This window comes from Chaetomium strumarium (assembly GCF_033439665.1).
Source record: "Chaetomium strumarium strain CBS 333.67 chromosome Unknown B0T15scaffold_3, whole genome shotgun sequence".
Classification (NCBI taxonomy): domain Eukaryota; kingdom Fungi; phylum Ascomycota; class Sordariomycetes; order Sordariales; family Chaetomiaceae; genus Chaetomium; species Chaetomium strumarium.
In genome coordinates, this window is record NW_026944431.1 from 4247957 (window position 1) to 4261937 (window position 13981).

The 13981-nt window shown below is 55.4% G+C and overlaps 7 protein-coding genes across 7 annotated transcripts; 1 reads left to right on the forward strand and 6 right to left on the reverse strand.

The window, feature by feature from the left end:
* Window positions 1-418: 418 nt before the first annotated feature.
* On the reverse strand, window positions 419-1501 carry B0T15DRAFT_530746 (uncharacterized protein). The gene is made up of 3 exons (XM_062869192.1): window positions 1466-1501; window positions 952-1407; window positions 419-865 (listed from the first exon to the last, which is right to left on the reverse strand). Exons 2-3 carry the CDS (start codon window positions 1064-1066, stop codon window positions 666-668), a joined length of 315 nt encoding a protein of 104 aa, XP_062723425.1. The 5' UTR covers window positions 1067-1407; window positions 1466-1501; the 3' UTR covers window positions 419-665.
* Window positions 1502-2027: 526 nt separating this feature from the next.
* On the forward strand, window positions 2028-2622 carry B0T15DRAFT_493112 (Ribonuclease/ribotoxin; the record flags this gene model as incomplete). The annotated part of the gene is made up of 2 exons (XM_062866919.1): window positions 2028-2156; window positions 2248-2622. 2 exons carry the CDS (start codon window positions 2028-2030, stop codon window positions 2620-2622), a joined length of 504 nt encoding a protein of 167 aa, XP_062723426.1.
* A 387-nt stretch (window positions 2623-3009) lies between these two features.
* On the reverse strand, window positions 3010-4952 carry B0T15DRAFT_415006 (methyltransferase domain-containing protein). The gene is made up of 2 exons (XM_062865453.1): window positions 3478-4952; window positions 3010-3409 (listed from the first exon to the last, which is right to left on the reverse strand). Exons 1-2 carry the CDS (start codon window positions 4456-4458, stop codon window positions 3365-3367), a joined length of 1026 nt encoding a protein of 341 aa, XP_062723427.1. The 5' UTR covers window positions 4459-4952; the 3' UTR covers window positions 3010-3364.
* A 328-nt stretch (window positions 4953-5280) lies between these two features.
* On the reverse strand, window positions 5281-6812 carry B0T15DRAFT_395002 (major facilitator superfamily domain-containing protein; the record flags this gene model as incomplete). Its single annotated transcript, XM_062864760.1, has 3 exons — window positions 5281-5369; window positions 5440-6487; window positions 6573-6812. 3 exons carry the CDS (start codon window positions 6810-6812, stop codon window positions 5281-5283), a joined length of 1377 nt encoding a protein of 458 aa, XP_062723428.1.
* Window positions 6813-7775: 963 nt separating this feature from the next.
* B0T15DRAFT_484710 (kinase domain-containing protein) lies at window positions 7776-9668 on the reverse strand (the record flags this gene model as incomplete). Its single annotated transcript, XM_062866237.1, has 6 exons — window positions 7776-7950; window positions 8141-8837; window positions 8898-9000; window positions 9039-9112; window positions 9142-9397; window positions 9636-9668. The coding sequence occupies 6 exons, from the start codon at window positions 9666-9668 to the stop codon at window positions 7776-7778; spliced, it is 1338 nt and encodes a 445-aa protein (XP_062723429.1).
* Window positions 9669-10151: 483 nt separating this feature from the next.
* B0T15DRAFT_493116 (uncharacterized protein) lies at window positions 10152-10958 on the reverse strand (the record flags this gene model as incomplete). Its single annotated transcript, XM_062866920.1, has 1 exon — window positions 10152-10958. One exon carries the CDS (start codon window positions 10956-10958, stop codon window positions 10152-10154), a length of 807 nt encoding a protein of 268 aa, XP_062723430.1.
* Window positions 10959-11434: 476 nt separating this feature from the next.
* On the reverse strand, window positions 11435-12994 carry B0T15DRAFT_185175 (glycoside hydrolase). The gene is made up of 3 exons (XM_062862362.1): window positions 12294-12994; window positions 12142-12246; window positions 11435-12082 (listed from the first exon to the last, which is right to left on the reverse strand). The coding sequence occupies exons 1-3, from the start codon at window positions 12662-12664 to the stop codon at window positions 11476-11478; spliced, it is 1083 nt and encodes a 360-aa protein (XP_062723431.1). The 5' UTR covers window positions 12665-12994; the 3' UTR covers window positions 11435-11475.
* Between the last annotated feature and the right edge of the window lie 987 nt (window positions 12995-13981).

Here is a 13981-nt window from a genome sequence, read left to right on the forward strand (position 1 = left end):
TGCCATCTTGGCGGTAAGCAAAAAGGTACGCCAAGTGTAGTAGGCAACAACATATCAACCAGTATTTACAGTTTCCACGGGTTGGTGTTCTTGGCTAGGGATTACTCGTGTAAGTTGACGACGTCCTCGTGTGAGAAGCTGAGAACCATGCATCAACTCATCCACCTTTAACCTCGTTGGGTGACCGATGACGGAACAACATCTCAAGAACAACATCTCAAGGGCCTGGTATGAGTCGGAGGCAACCTGGATACTATGTCCCTTGAGACCCAAACAAGCAGGCGGCCTTGCGGAGATAGGGACCTGTTCTCCGCCGGACTATGGGGTGTCGTGCGGTGGAATTACGCGACCGGGGGCGATTTGCGGACTATGAGACATGTCACAGTATCAATGAGATATGCGGCTGAGGTATGAGAGCTTCGTAGTCCCGGGCCATTGTGCCTCAATATCTTTTAGGGAATTCTGCATTCACGGTTCTTGCGCAGTAGGTACCAAGACAACCCCGAACCATTCTCCGATTGCATTGCTAATCTCTTCACTACACCAACCCAACGACTCCTTCCCCTAATGTTACCCCTGACCACTCACATCGCTGCCCCTCCTGCCTTTCACCCTCGAGTGTGCTACCACCCACTACTCATAATCCCAGAGTGCTTGCATGCCAATCAGTTGCAGTAGTCGGAATGCCCAGCACCGGCATCATGGCATCCATTATCGGCACAGGCGCTGCGGTACCAGAGGGCGTCGTCGCCGCTTCGGCCGTCACACTCGAACAGAGTGTCCGGGATCGTGTTGGGGCCAAGGTCGATCGGATACCACTGGGAGCCCTTGTGGACGCCCGCCATGATGTCGTCGTTGGTCCAGCCTGCCCCATGCCCATGTGTCAGTAACAGTCAGGGGCCAGAGGGGAGAGAATTCAGATATTTCAGAAAGGTGGTGCGTCGCGCTCACCCATGTTCCGCAGGCTTCGTCCACAGTAGAGACGCTGGCCGTGGCATTTGCCGCTCTCGGCCAGAGCGGCGCCGGCGAATGCTGCGAGAGCAATGAAGATGGTTGAGGCGTGCATGTTGATTGGAGTGTGGCGTTTGGTGGTTAAGTAATTAAGTGTTGGAAGCTGGGGGTTGAACTGTTGTGTTTGAGAGGATGCTGTGGTTGCAAGTGAAAACCTCTCTTCGTCGAGATCGGTTGACGGCTCGCTTATACCTCTGCGCACCCCCGCCTGACGCACCTAGAGACGCACTTCCCTCCCGGATGGGTTGTTGATCTCAACGTCTTCGCGCAAGTTCGTGGTTGCTTCGCCCGGGTTCCGAGTAAGAATGTAAGATCAGTGTCAGATAGTGGAGTGGCCTTTCATTTGCTCCTACAACTACAACCCTATGTCATACTATAACATACGGCTATACTACCCTGTGTAAAAGGAAGAGTGATTGGACCTCTGTAAACACGGTGCCACGTGAGTGCTTACCTGGCTCGCCTGGTTGTAATGTGGATCATGTACTCGGTGTTCCTCCACCAAAGGTTGCATTGTAAATCGACGATCACCGCCGTCAGCGAACTGTAACTTCATCCAAATCACCGCACTATATCCAATCACAATCCGTAATCCGTGGCCATGCCCTGCGCTCAGTCGCCAGGTCGCCAGCTGAAGTTGTATCAGACAAATCTACCGTCCACGGCGTCCAGCGATGAAGGCACGCTGCGGACTATCGCGGACGTTGCCGTCATCGAAGCGGACGGTACCGAACTCGGATTCGAGCCTTCAACGCACCACTCTGTACCGAGAACTTCACGTCACAGTAGCGACGGCGGATCACAATTGATCACCATCTTATCCGGCTATGCAACAGATGAGGATACAAAAGGGAGGATGTCCCTTGAGAGTTGAGACTGAAGTGCAACAACGAACAGTTCACCTCTCAGCAGACAAGCACCGCATCTGACAACGCGAGAGCCGTCCCTCAGTCATCAATTAAGGCAATTCCCCGAATCTTGACATTCTGTTGTTTACAAGCACCTCTCTCGCCAATATGAAGTCCTATAGCATCATCGTCAGCCTCATGGCCGCTCTCGCAGTCGGCGCGCCGCTCGAAGCCACCAACTCGAACGCCACGGTCTCCAACTCGAATGGCACGGACACGAAGATCGTCCCTCAGGCCGTTAGTCTACCTACCTCACAATCCCCCCCTCAGACAGCGACAGCTCAGTCTCTTATCTAACACCAACATACTAATTCTCTACTATTATTAGTTCACCCGCTTCCGCTGCCGCAACAGCGAGGGCGCCATCACGTTCGACAAGAACCGGGTCTTCGCCAACGTGCAGAACTTCCCGGACCGGGAGACGCCCGGGCTGAGCGGCTACCCGCACGAGTTCAGCAACTTCCAGGGCTTCGCCTGGGACTTCAACCAGTGGCAGTGCGGCAACTACGAGCCGCTCCTCGAGATGCCCGTGTTCCCCGACGGCCATCTGTACAAGTGGAACGTGAACCGGAACGCGGCCGGCGGCGAGTCGCCCGGCCCGGCCAGGGCCATCTACACGGCCACGGGAGTGATTCAGTTCTGTGGCCTGATTGCGCACACGTCGGGCAACCAGGGCTACTTTGATAAGTGTGAGGAGATTTGAGGGGGGGTTGGTTTGGGATAGGGCATGTATCTGTTGCTTAGGTGGTACTGTTGAGTGTATTTACGGTTGAGTGTATCTATCGTTTCAGTGGAGCAATTCACTTCTCCTATGATCTATCCGAAACATGCTCTGTGGTTAGACCAGTTCCACCGTTGTACATACATGGCAGGATCAGCCAAGCGATCACCGTCGACCTCTGATGATCAGACAGTTGCGTGTTTCGTGTCGGGGACGTTTAGTTTAATAGGCCTGTTTTGGGCAGTTTCGTGGGTTATCTTTCTCTTGTCGTACGTAAGTCCTGGGTAGTTCTTCCACTCCCCACAGGCTAGGTTAATCAATCCTTCAAGTCCGATCTCGAGTCTTCTTATGGGTATGGTAACACTATGGGGACGGGAAGGTATGTCTTCGTTTCATTTACTGACTACACCCATATAATCATCCAGTGTAGTAGGAGTGCTCTCCTGTGTTGATATTACTGCCTCCTTTGCTACCAAACCTCGGTGCAACACCCGGAACTGGTGTCATGATGGTGCCGCCTAGCCAGGAATATGATGTGCATGTCAATGTGGCATCCTCGGCTTTGCCATGTTGCCTTTGTGTGTTGCCGTGTCAGTGTCATGAGCTGGTGTCAGACGAAACTACTGTCCCTTGTCTCCCCTAGTAGTGCTTCTTCTCACTATGATGAGAGCCAAAACCAATCGATCTGATACATTCAATTATACATCCAGTATTGGTATTACGCCTACAGCAACTTGTTCTTCTTTTCCAAAACATTGATCAACGTGTACTGTATACGCAATGTTAGCTGGAACTGCAATATCAGGTATGTTTAGTTTGGGCGGCAAGACAACTGACCTCCATGAACCTCGGCTTCCCAACCATATTGTCGCCTATCCAATTGTCCTCATTGTTTACTGGCCGCAGCCCCAGCCTCTCCATCGACGACCACCACTCCATGAAGGACGCTAAGTCTTTCGGCGTGGAGAAGGAATCGTTGCCATCAATAAGATGGATCTCGATGAGCAGCTGCCCGAGCGGCAGCGTGGCGTTGTTCTCGGAGTTGTTCAGCACGGACGAGACCAGCGACGTGATGGCGTCGAACTCGGCGCCCTCGATGTCCATCTTCACCACGTCGATGTAGTCGTGGCCGTTGATCTTCATCAGCTCCTGGATGGTGAAGAAGGGCGGCTCCCGGTCGCGGACCACGGTCTTGCCGATGCCGGCCTTGGTGAAGTGGGCGCGCGACGCCTGGTGCGCGGGGATGTGCTTGGCCCAGCCGTTGACGGTGTAGTCGTAGCCCCAGATCTGTGCGTTGGTGCGCTGCAGGAGCGCGGCCTCGAACGAGGAGTCGTCGTTGACGCCGAACGAGTAGACGACTAGCTCCGGCGCCGGGTTGGTCGCGGCCGAGGGTCCCGGCGACGCCGCCTCGTAGCGCGACAGGCCGCACACCACCTTCCCGCCGTCGCCGAGCGTGCCGACCCGCTCGAGGTCGTGCGGGCAGAAGAAGCTCGGCCGCGCAAAGTCCCACACGTTGTACGGGTAGATGTATCCGTCCGGCCACTGCCTGTCGCCCGACGCCGTCACCATCTCCTTGCGGTCCTCCACCGCCTGCTCCCAGAGCCGCTCGGCGTGGGCCAGCCTCGCATCCAGGACCGGGTCTTTGCTGAACAGACTGAACCTCAGCCCCTTCTTCGAGGACGAGGACGGCGGGATAATCGAGGAGAGATGCCGGGATACCGATGTCGAGGTCGAAGTGAAGGCAATCAGAAGCAGAAGGACCGCAAGAAACAGAACCGGGACTATGGGCCGAGGCATGGTGGGCGGCTGGAGGATCATGCTTAGGTAGAGCGAGGAAGGTGTGTGTGTGTGAGAGAGTCGGGTGCTGGACACGTCCCAGGGCCCAGCGCCGACGCGGATGCTCAGCTCTATGTATGGACGATACCTAGGTAGGTATCTACCTAATCTAATCAGGGCAGAACGCGGCCGGGTTTCAAAGTGATGGGTGCCACAGCGGGCGGCGGGCGCCCCCTTGAGCCAGCCCGATCGGCGCGGGCAAGTCCAAAGTGTCTTGGGGGCTAACTAGCTAGCTGACTCGGACTATCCCTACCTAGGTATGCTTCGAGGTATGTTTCCGCGACCCAACGGGGTGGCGTTCACGGCACAGCCGTCAACCATTGGGATCGCCTGATACAAAGCGCCAAACGAACATGATGGAGTGCGCCAAGGGTGCCAAGGGACGCGCAGTCTAACACGGCTTCGCCCAACAATGAGCATGCCTGGCCCGTATTTCTACGTTATTAGTTCACGTTATCCCTTGCATTGCGGATGGGAGGGGAGGGGAGGTTTCGTATCCGAGGGCTGAACAATCAGCGCAATGCAGCCGCCGCAAAGAATTGGCGTTAGTGGTAATTTTGAGCCGTTATTGAAATTATGGTAAAATAAAATACACTAGTACAATACAGTATTACATTGCCTGAGGACTAGGGTTTTCACATTTTCTGAACCTGAACACCAGCATTGCGAATAGTAATAAATGACCAGCGCGGTTGCTGCAAGACTCTTAAGTTAAGGTGTTTTGCATGCATGCAGTTGAAGTCAATACTAGTACATTTCCAAGCCCAACGCCCTGCTTCTACACGGTCATGCCCATCCTCGACCTCACGCCGCGAAAGCCTTCTTGAAGACAAAGAATGCCCCGATCAGCAGGAGCGCACATGCCATAAAGACATGGTTCCGATGCTCGTCGCCTGCGCCACAGTTAGAGATTTCGGTTACTGTTGAACTCTTATTAGTGACAGAAAAGAGAGCTGTGCTCACCTTCCTGGTCTAAGGCATGCGCCACCACCACAAACACGTTCAGAGGCACGCGCATAAGACTGTAAGTCCTGCCCCGCACGGTGTCCTCGACCACCTCGCTCTTGAGGAGCTCGATGGACGGGTAGTACAGCCCTATGCAGAGCTCGATCAGGCAGACGGCCCAGAAGACGCCGACTTCGCGCGTCATCATCAGCACGGCCGCCGACAGGCAGCAGCTGACGGCCAGCAAGGCCGTCATCAGCAGGGAGCAGACGTTCTCGCGCGAGTGCGGGGACAGCGCGAACAGCGCGGACCCGGCTACCATGGCGCACATGAAGCTCGAGAATATGATGCCGAAGGGGAGCTCCTCGTCCGAGCCGGCGTGTGCGCGGGCGCTCTTCAGCGCGGCCGACCAGAAGAAGACCACGAGGTACATGGTGCCCTCGAACACCGAGGAGGCGAGTCCCAGGGCCAGCACGCGGGGGTTGGCCAGGATCTGTAGGCTGGCTTTGATGCCGCCGGAGAGGGGTGTCGCCCCCGTGGGGAAAGAGCTCGACTGGCAGCCGTAGTTCTCCTCCCACGTCGTGGTGATGAGGAATCCCGCACCGGCTGCGCACACCGTCGCCGCGAGGAACGGCCACACGCGCGACCCCGTGTACGTGATGAGCGCGTCGCCCAGGATGCCCGACGCGATCGCGACGATGCCGCTCAGCGACGACATCTTGCCGAACATGCTGCTGAGGTCCAGCTCGGTGCCCTGCAGCACCCGGCCGTGGTACGCCGTGACCATCCAGGCCGGGAAGACGCTGAACAGAAGCGTGGTGCTGACGCCGCTGGCGAGCCGGCCGAGGAACAAGACCGCGAGGTTGTCGCTCAGCATGGTGAGGCAGCCGAACGCGTACGTGACGCAGTACCAGAGGCACGCCGACCGCCTGCCGTAGCGATCGGCCAAACCCCCGGCGAACGAGGCACTCGCGGCGCCGGCGATGAACCCGCTCGCGTACAGAGCCGCCACCGACCTCTCGGGTATGTTCTTCTCATACCGGTAGATGGCATAGATATGCGGCCCCTGTCTTGACGGTTAGTACATATGTACCAGATAGCATATTTACACGAGAACAGCACTCTCTCAAGCTCTCTCAAGGGATGCTTACCTGAAGCCAGTCGGCCGCAACCGCCAGGGCATAGACGGAGAAGAACTCGATCTGGAACCTGCGAGCCAGCTCGGACGACTCGACCACCACGGTGCCACTGTCGCTCTGATCTTCCATGTCCGTCTCCTTTGCCCCAGCTCCCGCCCCCGCCGTCGGCTGGCCGGGGCTGTAATATTGCCTGCGCAGCAGGTACGCGCTTACAGCCGCGAACAGAGCGGTGTTGATCTCGTAGAAATACATGGCGAGCGACAGGACGGTATAGATGTGCACAACGGTGCATACGGAGAGATAATGGGGAGTACTAACTCTGCGGGGGCACGCGCCGCAGGCATTCTTGCGCGGAAGAAGAGACTTAAGAGAGCCAGGCCAGGTCGAGGATGAGGGAGTAAGAGTTAGGGATTGTATGTATGTACTTGTACAATACATACCGGTATCATACGGCTTGTTTCGTTACAACGAGCCAGCCCCTTGGCGCCGCCCTAAAGCTGACGGGTCACGAGTGTGCAGCGCCGCGCAGGTGCTTGGCCTGTCGCACGAACAAGGGAGAGAGAGAGAGGGCTGCAAGGGACATGTCTTCGTGTAGGTATGTATGTATGCTGCGCCCCAGGAATTAAGTGTGGGGGGGGCACGCGTTTCCAGTTGGCAATGCTCTCGTAAGCGTCGGCATTTGCGGCGGTTTTTTCTCATTCTTGGGAGCCTGGGAGGCACGGGGAGGCGCTTTGAGTTGAGAGCTGGAGGAACGGGACCAACCGCCGACGCCCTGTTGTTGATCAACGATTGACAGTTGATCGCTTCTGAAGAACCCCAGCCTTGACAAGGGAGTCCGGCGTAATATGTACATATATCCGTACTAGTGTACAAATACATACTACATACATCCCTTATCCTTTGTTAGTTTCGTATCCCCGCTACCCAGCGGTCTGGATCGCTTTCTGAATCCGAACCGTCTCAAAGAAGGCCTTGGCAGACGATCACCTCAACTCCTGGAATGGGCCAAGCCCGCGCCGGGTGCTTGGCTCAAAGGGTGGTTGGGTCAACTACATCAACGCATTAACGGTTCCGCGGTAGAGCCAAGGCCTGTTCTGGCCGGAAATGTATATGTATAAGAATGGTTGCCAGCCAGTCCGTCCGCCACAGCACGAGGGACCACAGCACCTTCGGAAAGGTTCCCGAGTCCCGACTATCGTCCAGACCTCTCCCATGTCAGGAGGGCGATCGAGTTGATAACGATGATGCCGGTGATGGTGACAGCTGGATGGTGATGGCTATGGCGATGATAGGGAGGAGGGGCTGCTGGTTCTGGCCTGGCCCGATGTCCGAAACCGTAGAGAGGGCGAGGGCGAGGTAGATGGTGGGGTTTGAGTCGGGCCATTGGTGGCTGTCTGAGGAGTCTGAGAGGTTTGAGAATTGAAACATTTGCTTTGATTGACAGTCTGAATGATACGTTCTCTATCGGAAATGAATAGTGTTCGCTTCCTAGGCAGATGCTGCCTCCCTGTCCCTCTGCCGTGCGATCTGCCTCTCCCAAGCTGGCAACGCCCATTTCACCATGTACTCCGACAACCAACACTTCCTCGGCCGTGAGCCTCTCGCTGGGCTCAAAGGCCATCATCCCCCGCAACAACTCCTCCAAAGCCCGCATCTCGCCGCCTTCCACATCCCACTGGCAGGTCTTGGGCGTCTCACCGCGGCCCATATCCCACATCCTCTGATGCAGCCTGCGGAATTTTGGCGTGAAGATGCGCGTGATGCCGCCTTTCCGCCATGATCCATCTGCCTCGAAGAACTCGCCCCGTGCTTCCCATTTCTCCCACCATCGTTTCGGTAGCAGACCAAGCGTATTGACAATTTCGGCGATGATGTCATCTCGGTCCCAGAAAAATGTTTCGAACAGACACCGCTCGCCCAGGATTTCGTAGAGGTTGACTCTGAGAGTCCAGATGTCTGCTGCGAGCGTAATCGGTTCGTTGAAGAACGCTTCCGGGGGGCGATAGGGGTCGGGAGTGTGCAGTGCTGGGTTCGGTTCCTCGGCGACTACAAAGGAGGTGCCAAAATCCGAGATGCGAATGACAGGATTCACGAGCGAGTTGGCGGGCGTCTTAATATGCAATGGATATACCGCATATGGTGGCGCGTGAGGTCCCACAGCTGTACCATCAACTCTCCTGACCGGGGTCATATCTAGACGGTAGCGTCGGTAAAAGTCGAGAGGGTCGAGGTGGTCGATGTCAGTACCACATATGAGAAAATTTCGAACATGCAAATCTAGAGGTGGAGAGTAAGAATCATGATGATGATCAAGAACATATAGATACTGGAACCTACCATGGCATACTCCCTGAGAGTGTAGGTATGACAGTCCCTTGATGAGCTGAGCGGCAATGGACCTTGCTGTTTCAACCTGAAACATAAAGTCGCTGGAGTCCTCCTTCGATGAAGCGATGCTACACACCGCCGGTCCTGCACCAAACAGACGTGGTGGCCGTTGGGGCTGTCGGTCGAAAACTCGTCAAGCAAGCGGGGGATGAATTTCGACCTGGCTGACTTGACCCATGTTCACAGAGCCAACGCAGGATCTTGGCCTCGGTGCTCTTCGAAAATTCATTTGCGATGAGGATTTTCAACGAGACATATCGTTGCAGCTGCTTATCTTTGGCGAGCCAGATTGTCGAGTAACCACCAAAACCGAGCTTATGGACAAGTTCGTAGCGGCCATCGCAAAAGGTATCACCGATAACGGTGGGGTGATAGCCACCGGAAGAGTATTCCTCAAAGTCCTCCAAGTCAACTTCTGCAATATACACTTCCTCAGTGACAGTCGGCGCCTGATTGGTGGTGGCCGCTGAAAATAATCGAGGCTGGGACGCCCGTGTTGGTGGACTAGAAACAACAAGCTGAACGAGGGTTGGTGGCGCGCAAACAGGAGCTTGGCGATGCCATGAATGTGCACCACGTCTAGTCAGTCTTAGATGACTGCGGAAAAACGGGGGAGTGGGAACGCGAGAACGCTTCCAAAGGACACTCATGTTGGTTGAAGGTGGAGTTGCTGTTGAGATTTGAGACTCGACAGAATCCGACAAACTTCCGCCCAGCCATGATGTAATACCGATAACCCTAGCTAATAATAATGGAGGGTAGCCGCTAATAATGCTGGTCCATCCGCGGAGGTTGCACGCCATCCTACCGGTACTGACGATCATTTACATCGAGAGCCTCAGTAGCACACCAGCGGCTGAGCCTAGGAAATTCAGCGTATAAACTGACATTAGCTGAACAACAGCAGTATCGACACATAGTCGTCCTCAAATAATAAACACCTTATCGTCTTAGTGTTGCGCGAATACTATACAGAGCACTCCGTAGCTCACAGCTTTACAAAGATGATAACAAGACCGATCCCAATGCAACTTGACACTGCCATTCAGACATATGCAGACTCCTCCGTCGCCTCCATAGCCTATGATAACCTCTTCTCAATCAACATAACTGCTTCCAGATCTCACCAGGATTCATGTCCTCTAGTCCGTCCTTGCGCTCGGCACCCGATTGGCGGTAGAGCCCCGGTACTTCTTTGATACCCTAGTCCTCCCAGATTTCCCCGGGCTCCATGTCCTCCAGTGCGTCCTTGCGTCCGGCACGCGGCGGGCGGTAGAGCTGCATCCCCTCTTTGACTCCCCTCCTCTCCTGTCCCGGCTCTTCCTTGATTGGCACCAAGATGTTGTTGGGTGTCTTGGTTTCTGCCGTCCGGCCGGGTGTCGCTTGCCATTCCCTCGACGGCGTAGCGTGGTCAGATGTGCTCTGGGTATCTTCTCCTAGAGATCTGGCAAAGAGGGGTGGCTTCTCGAAGTCGCTGGCGGTGGATTGGACGTTAGGCAGGGGCTCCCGTGGCATGTGCAGCTGGACCTGGAAGTTGAGCCGGCCACCCTGCATCGCAGCGAGCTCGTTGCAGGCGAATATATGTTTCTTCTCGAGATTGGCGAGGTCGGCCTCCACCACATCCAGTCGATGTTGAAGGCGGTTGCGCTCCACCTTGGTGTATTCGCATTCTTCGCGGGCGGCAGCGAGTTGGATTGGAGTCTTGCCGAGGGCCTGTACCTGCCCCCGGAGTTCATCTCGCTCTTTCTTCAGGATCTCGCACTCCCTCTTCGCGGTGGCGAGATCAACTCGAAGGCTCTTGATTGCCTTGACATGGCTTCGCAAGTTCTTGCGCTCGGCCTTCACCCGCTCGCACTGACGCCTGGTGACATCTAGTTCGACTGACATTGCCCTGAGCGAGGCCTGCAGATTCTCTTTCTCGGCGGCAAGCCTGGCGCACATGGCCTCGGCTTCACGGAGGCGGGCTTCGGTCTTTTGCACAACGCAGAGAGTTGTGTTGGAGTGCTCCATTGTAAGTCGGGACAGATGTAGAACGAGACAGGGATCTGGAGGCGCACAGTGAGACGCTGAAGCCGAAGATGAGACGAAGTTACAGAGTTGGCGGAAATCATGAGGTTTCCAGTTGCTGGAGTAAACGATAGGTTAGGAAGTCGGTAGGCAGGCAGGCATCCCGAGAGCGGGGAAGAACGAAAGTTGAAGGATGAAAGGTTGGAAAGAGCGAAGAGTCGGAAGGAGCGACTGGGATGGAACAGTCAACCATTGTGATTTACATCAATCACCCAAGGGAACTGCAGAAATTGGTACGGCACGTGCAAAGGGAGATTTAGGTACAGGTATGAAGCAATGGAATGTTGTTTTTTATGTAAGATCACCATCAGGTCAAAAATAATATATATGTTGAATCGAAACTCCCAGCAAGCCCAACTCCTTCCAGGCCGAGATTAAGTATAGTATCCGCCTGATTTCGACAGTTCGACTGTCCAATACTTCAGCGGCAGTAAAACAACATCAAGTCCACATAGCTCCTCTAGCAAGCGGCAGGGCTGGGGACGTTGGAGCACTTGGAGGACTTCTTGCCGCCAGTGACGCTGACACCAGACCACTTCCAGTTGGAGCAGGCGCCCTTGGCACAGAGGATGTAGACGTCGGTGGCGCTCGACTTGACGCTGCCAGTGACGCCCTTGACGGTCAGGTCGGTGATGGGGACGCCGCTGGTCGGCTTGCCGGTGGGCGAGCCGTTCTCGTAGTCCTGCTCGATGACGATGCCGTACTTGGTGATGCCCGACAGCGTGATGCCCGAGTACTCGACGTCCGACACGGAGCCCTTGGCGCCGTAGACCGTCTTGATACGCACGCCGTTCTGCGAGTTGCTGATGGACGAGTTGAGGATGCGCACCGTCTTGACCGTGTTGTCCTTCCGCCCGCCGACCGAGCCGATGGACAGGCCGTGGCCGCCGCTGCACGAGCCACCGGTGAAGGTGATGTTGGTGCCGGAGTTGATGGCCAGGCAGTCGTCCTGGTTCTTGACGACAGCGCCCGAGATGTAGACGCCGGTGGAGGAGCCAACGTCGAACGCGTCGGTGTTGTGGCCGCCCTGCGAGTCGCCGGCCGAGTTGTCGAGGGTGACGTCGTACCTAAGTGACTGTTGAGTCTTTGTTCTCCCGGAAGATCGAGGCGCAAGGTAAGTACTCACACTTCGAGGTTGGTAGCACCGTTGATGCTGAATGCCTGCACGGGTGTGTTCTTCACATTGAGGCCCTTGATGACCGAGTTCTTCATGCTGTGGGCGTAGAAGAACCTGCGGATGGTTAGTCGCAACTTTGCTTCTTGGACGGACAGCCGTACTTGGGCTTCTTCTTGCCGCCATTGCTGCCCTTGCCATCCCACCACTTGGCGCCGTTACCGTCGATGACGTGGCCGGGAGCGCCTTCAACGTGAATGTTGTTGCCAGAGACAGAGATGAGAGGGCCGTCCCACTCCTCGTACCCGAACGAGGTCTTGCCGGAGAAGATGACCTTGGTGCCGTCGTTAAGCTTCGTCAGATCCAATATGGTTTTGGCGGGGACTGTGATGTCCTTGAGGGTGATAGTACTGCAGCTCTTCTTGCCGCTGATGGCAGACGCAGCGTCGGTGAAGGTGCAGCTCGCGCGCTTGGCGGGGAGCGGGTTGGCCGCCGCCAGGGCGCCGAGGGAAAGAATGAGGACCGACGGAATCATGGCTGTTAACGAATGACACAAATGTGAATGTAAACGAATGTACCGGTACAAATCCAGATGAGCGGGAAGGACGCAGCTAAGGCAACTCGGCAGAGCTTGGCCTGACTTATTATTTACATATCTGGCGATCTTATAGACGATGGGCAGCTACTCCCCCTTAGCATCCTCGAACCTCGAATCCACATCGCTGGGTCGATTTACCCTCCATTCCCCAAGCTCGGCGTCGAATATTGCCCGGAGACTGGAGTACCACTGCCCCATCTTCCAGGTGGACACGGTCAGGAGGCGACCGGAAGACGACACTTCGCAGGCGTCTACGCGAAATGATTTTGGAGCGTTGATAACGGAGTTTGCGTCCTTCACAGATCCAACACGAGCATCAGCCACGCTATTCAATCTCGATTGGCGGAAGAAAAGGAGAGCTTTGCACGCGAGGTCGGATGAGCTGCCAAGACAGGTTAAGCTTCGCCGAGATTTGAAACAAGCTTTGGGGCCATGAATGCCGAAGTTTCCGATGCGGCTTGGACGCCTAGCTTCGAAAAATATTCCGAGCGGATGGAACACATACAATGGAAGAAGACCATCCGACGTCCTTGCATTCCGGTTATGGAAGGCGCGTATAAGCTGTGGGCAGTCTGGCAAAGCTGAGCTTCCTGGCGGATGAGGATGTTTCTTCCGGGGGTGGGATCTGCAGGGACAACAGTTCTTCCATCCACTCAGGGTGGTCCAGTAATACGGAGTACATGTAGACCGCCGAAATCTTGCATACGGCAACCAGCAAACAACGAGATCGCTAGTTCAACAATAGAAAAGGGGCTCTATGTGGGGCATGGGGAGTCAATGTTGGGATGAGACATTGCAGAGGGTTGCACTGCGCTGTTGCACTGTACGCGGGTGATTCCGCGCTAACTTATACGTGAGATCTTATCTAATCTAATCAGATATGGGGTTAACAATACATACAATAGAACTTGCTCATCAGCTTCTCTTATAGGACCAGGTACCGAGCTATTTGGATTATTCGGGTAGGTCTAAAGTGAGCCTATTATGAACATCATCACCAAAGCATACCTGGTATCTGGGTTGGCAGAAATGACTCGTGTCTTGGCCCGCCATTTTTTCAGGTTGGATTTCGAGAGCGTCTCCTGAACTCCTTTTTCATTCGCCTCATTATTGAAGAGTGAAGAGAAAGTGCTAGTTGTTGAGCCAGCGACCGCTTGTCTATCATCCCCGCATTGCCCGAATTGATGCAAGAGGGCTGGGTGAAACCAGCCATGCGTTGGGCCCAGATCAGCTTCCCGCGGCTCTGTGAGGACG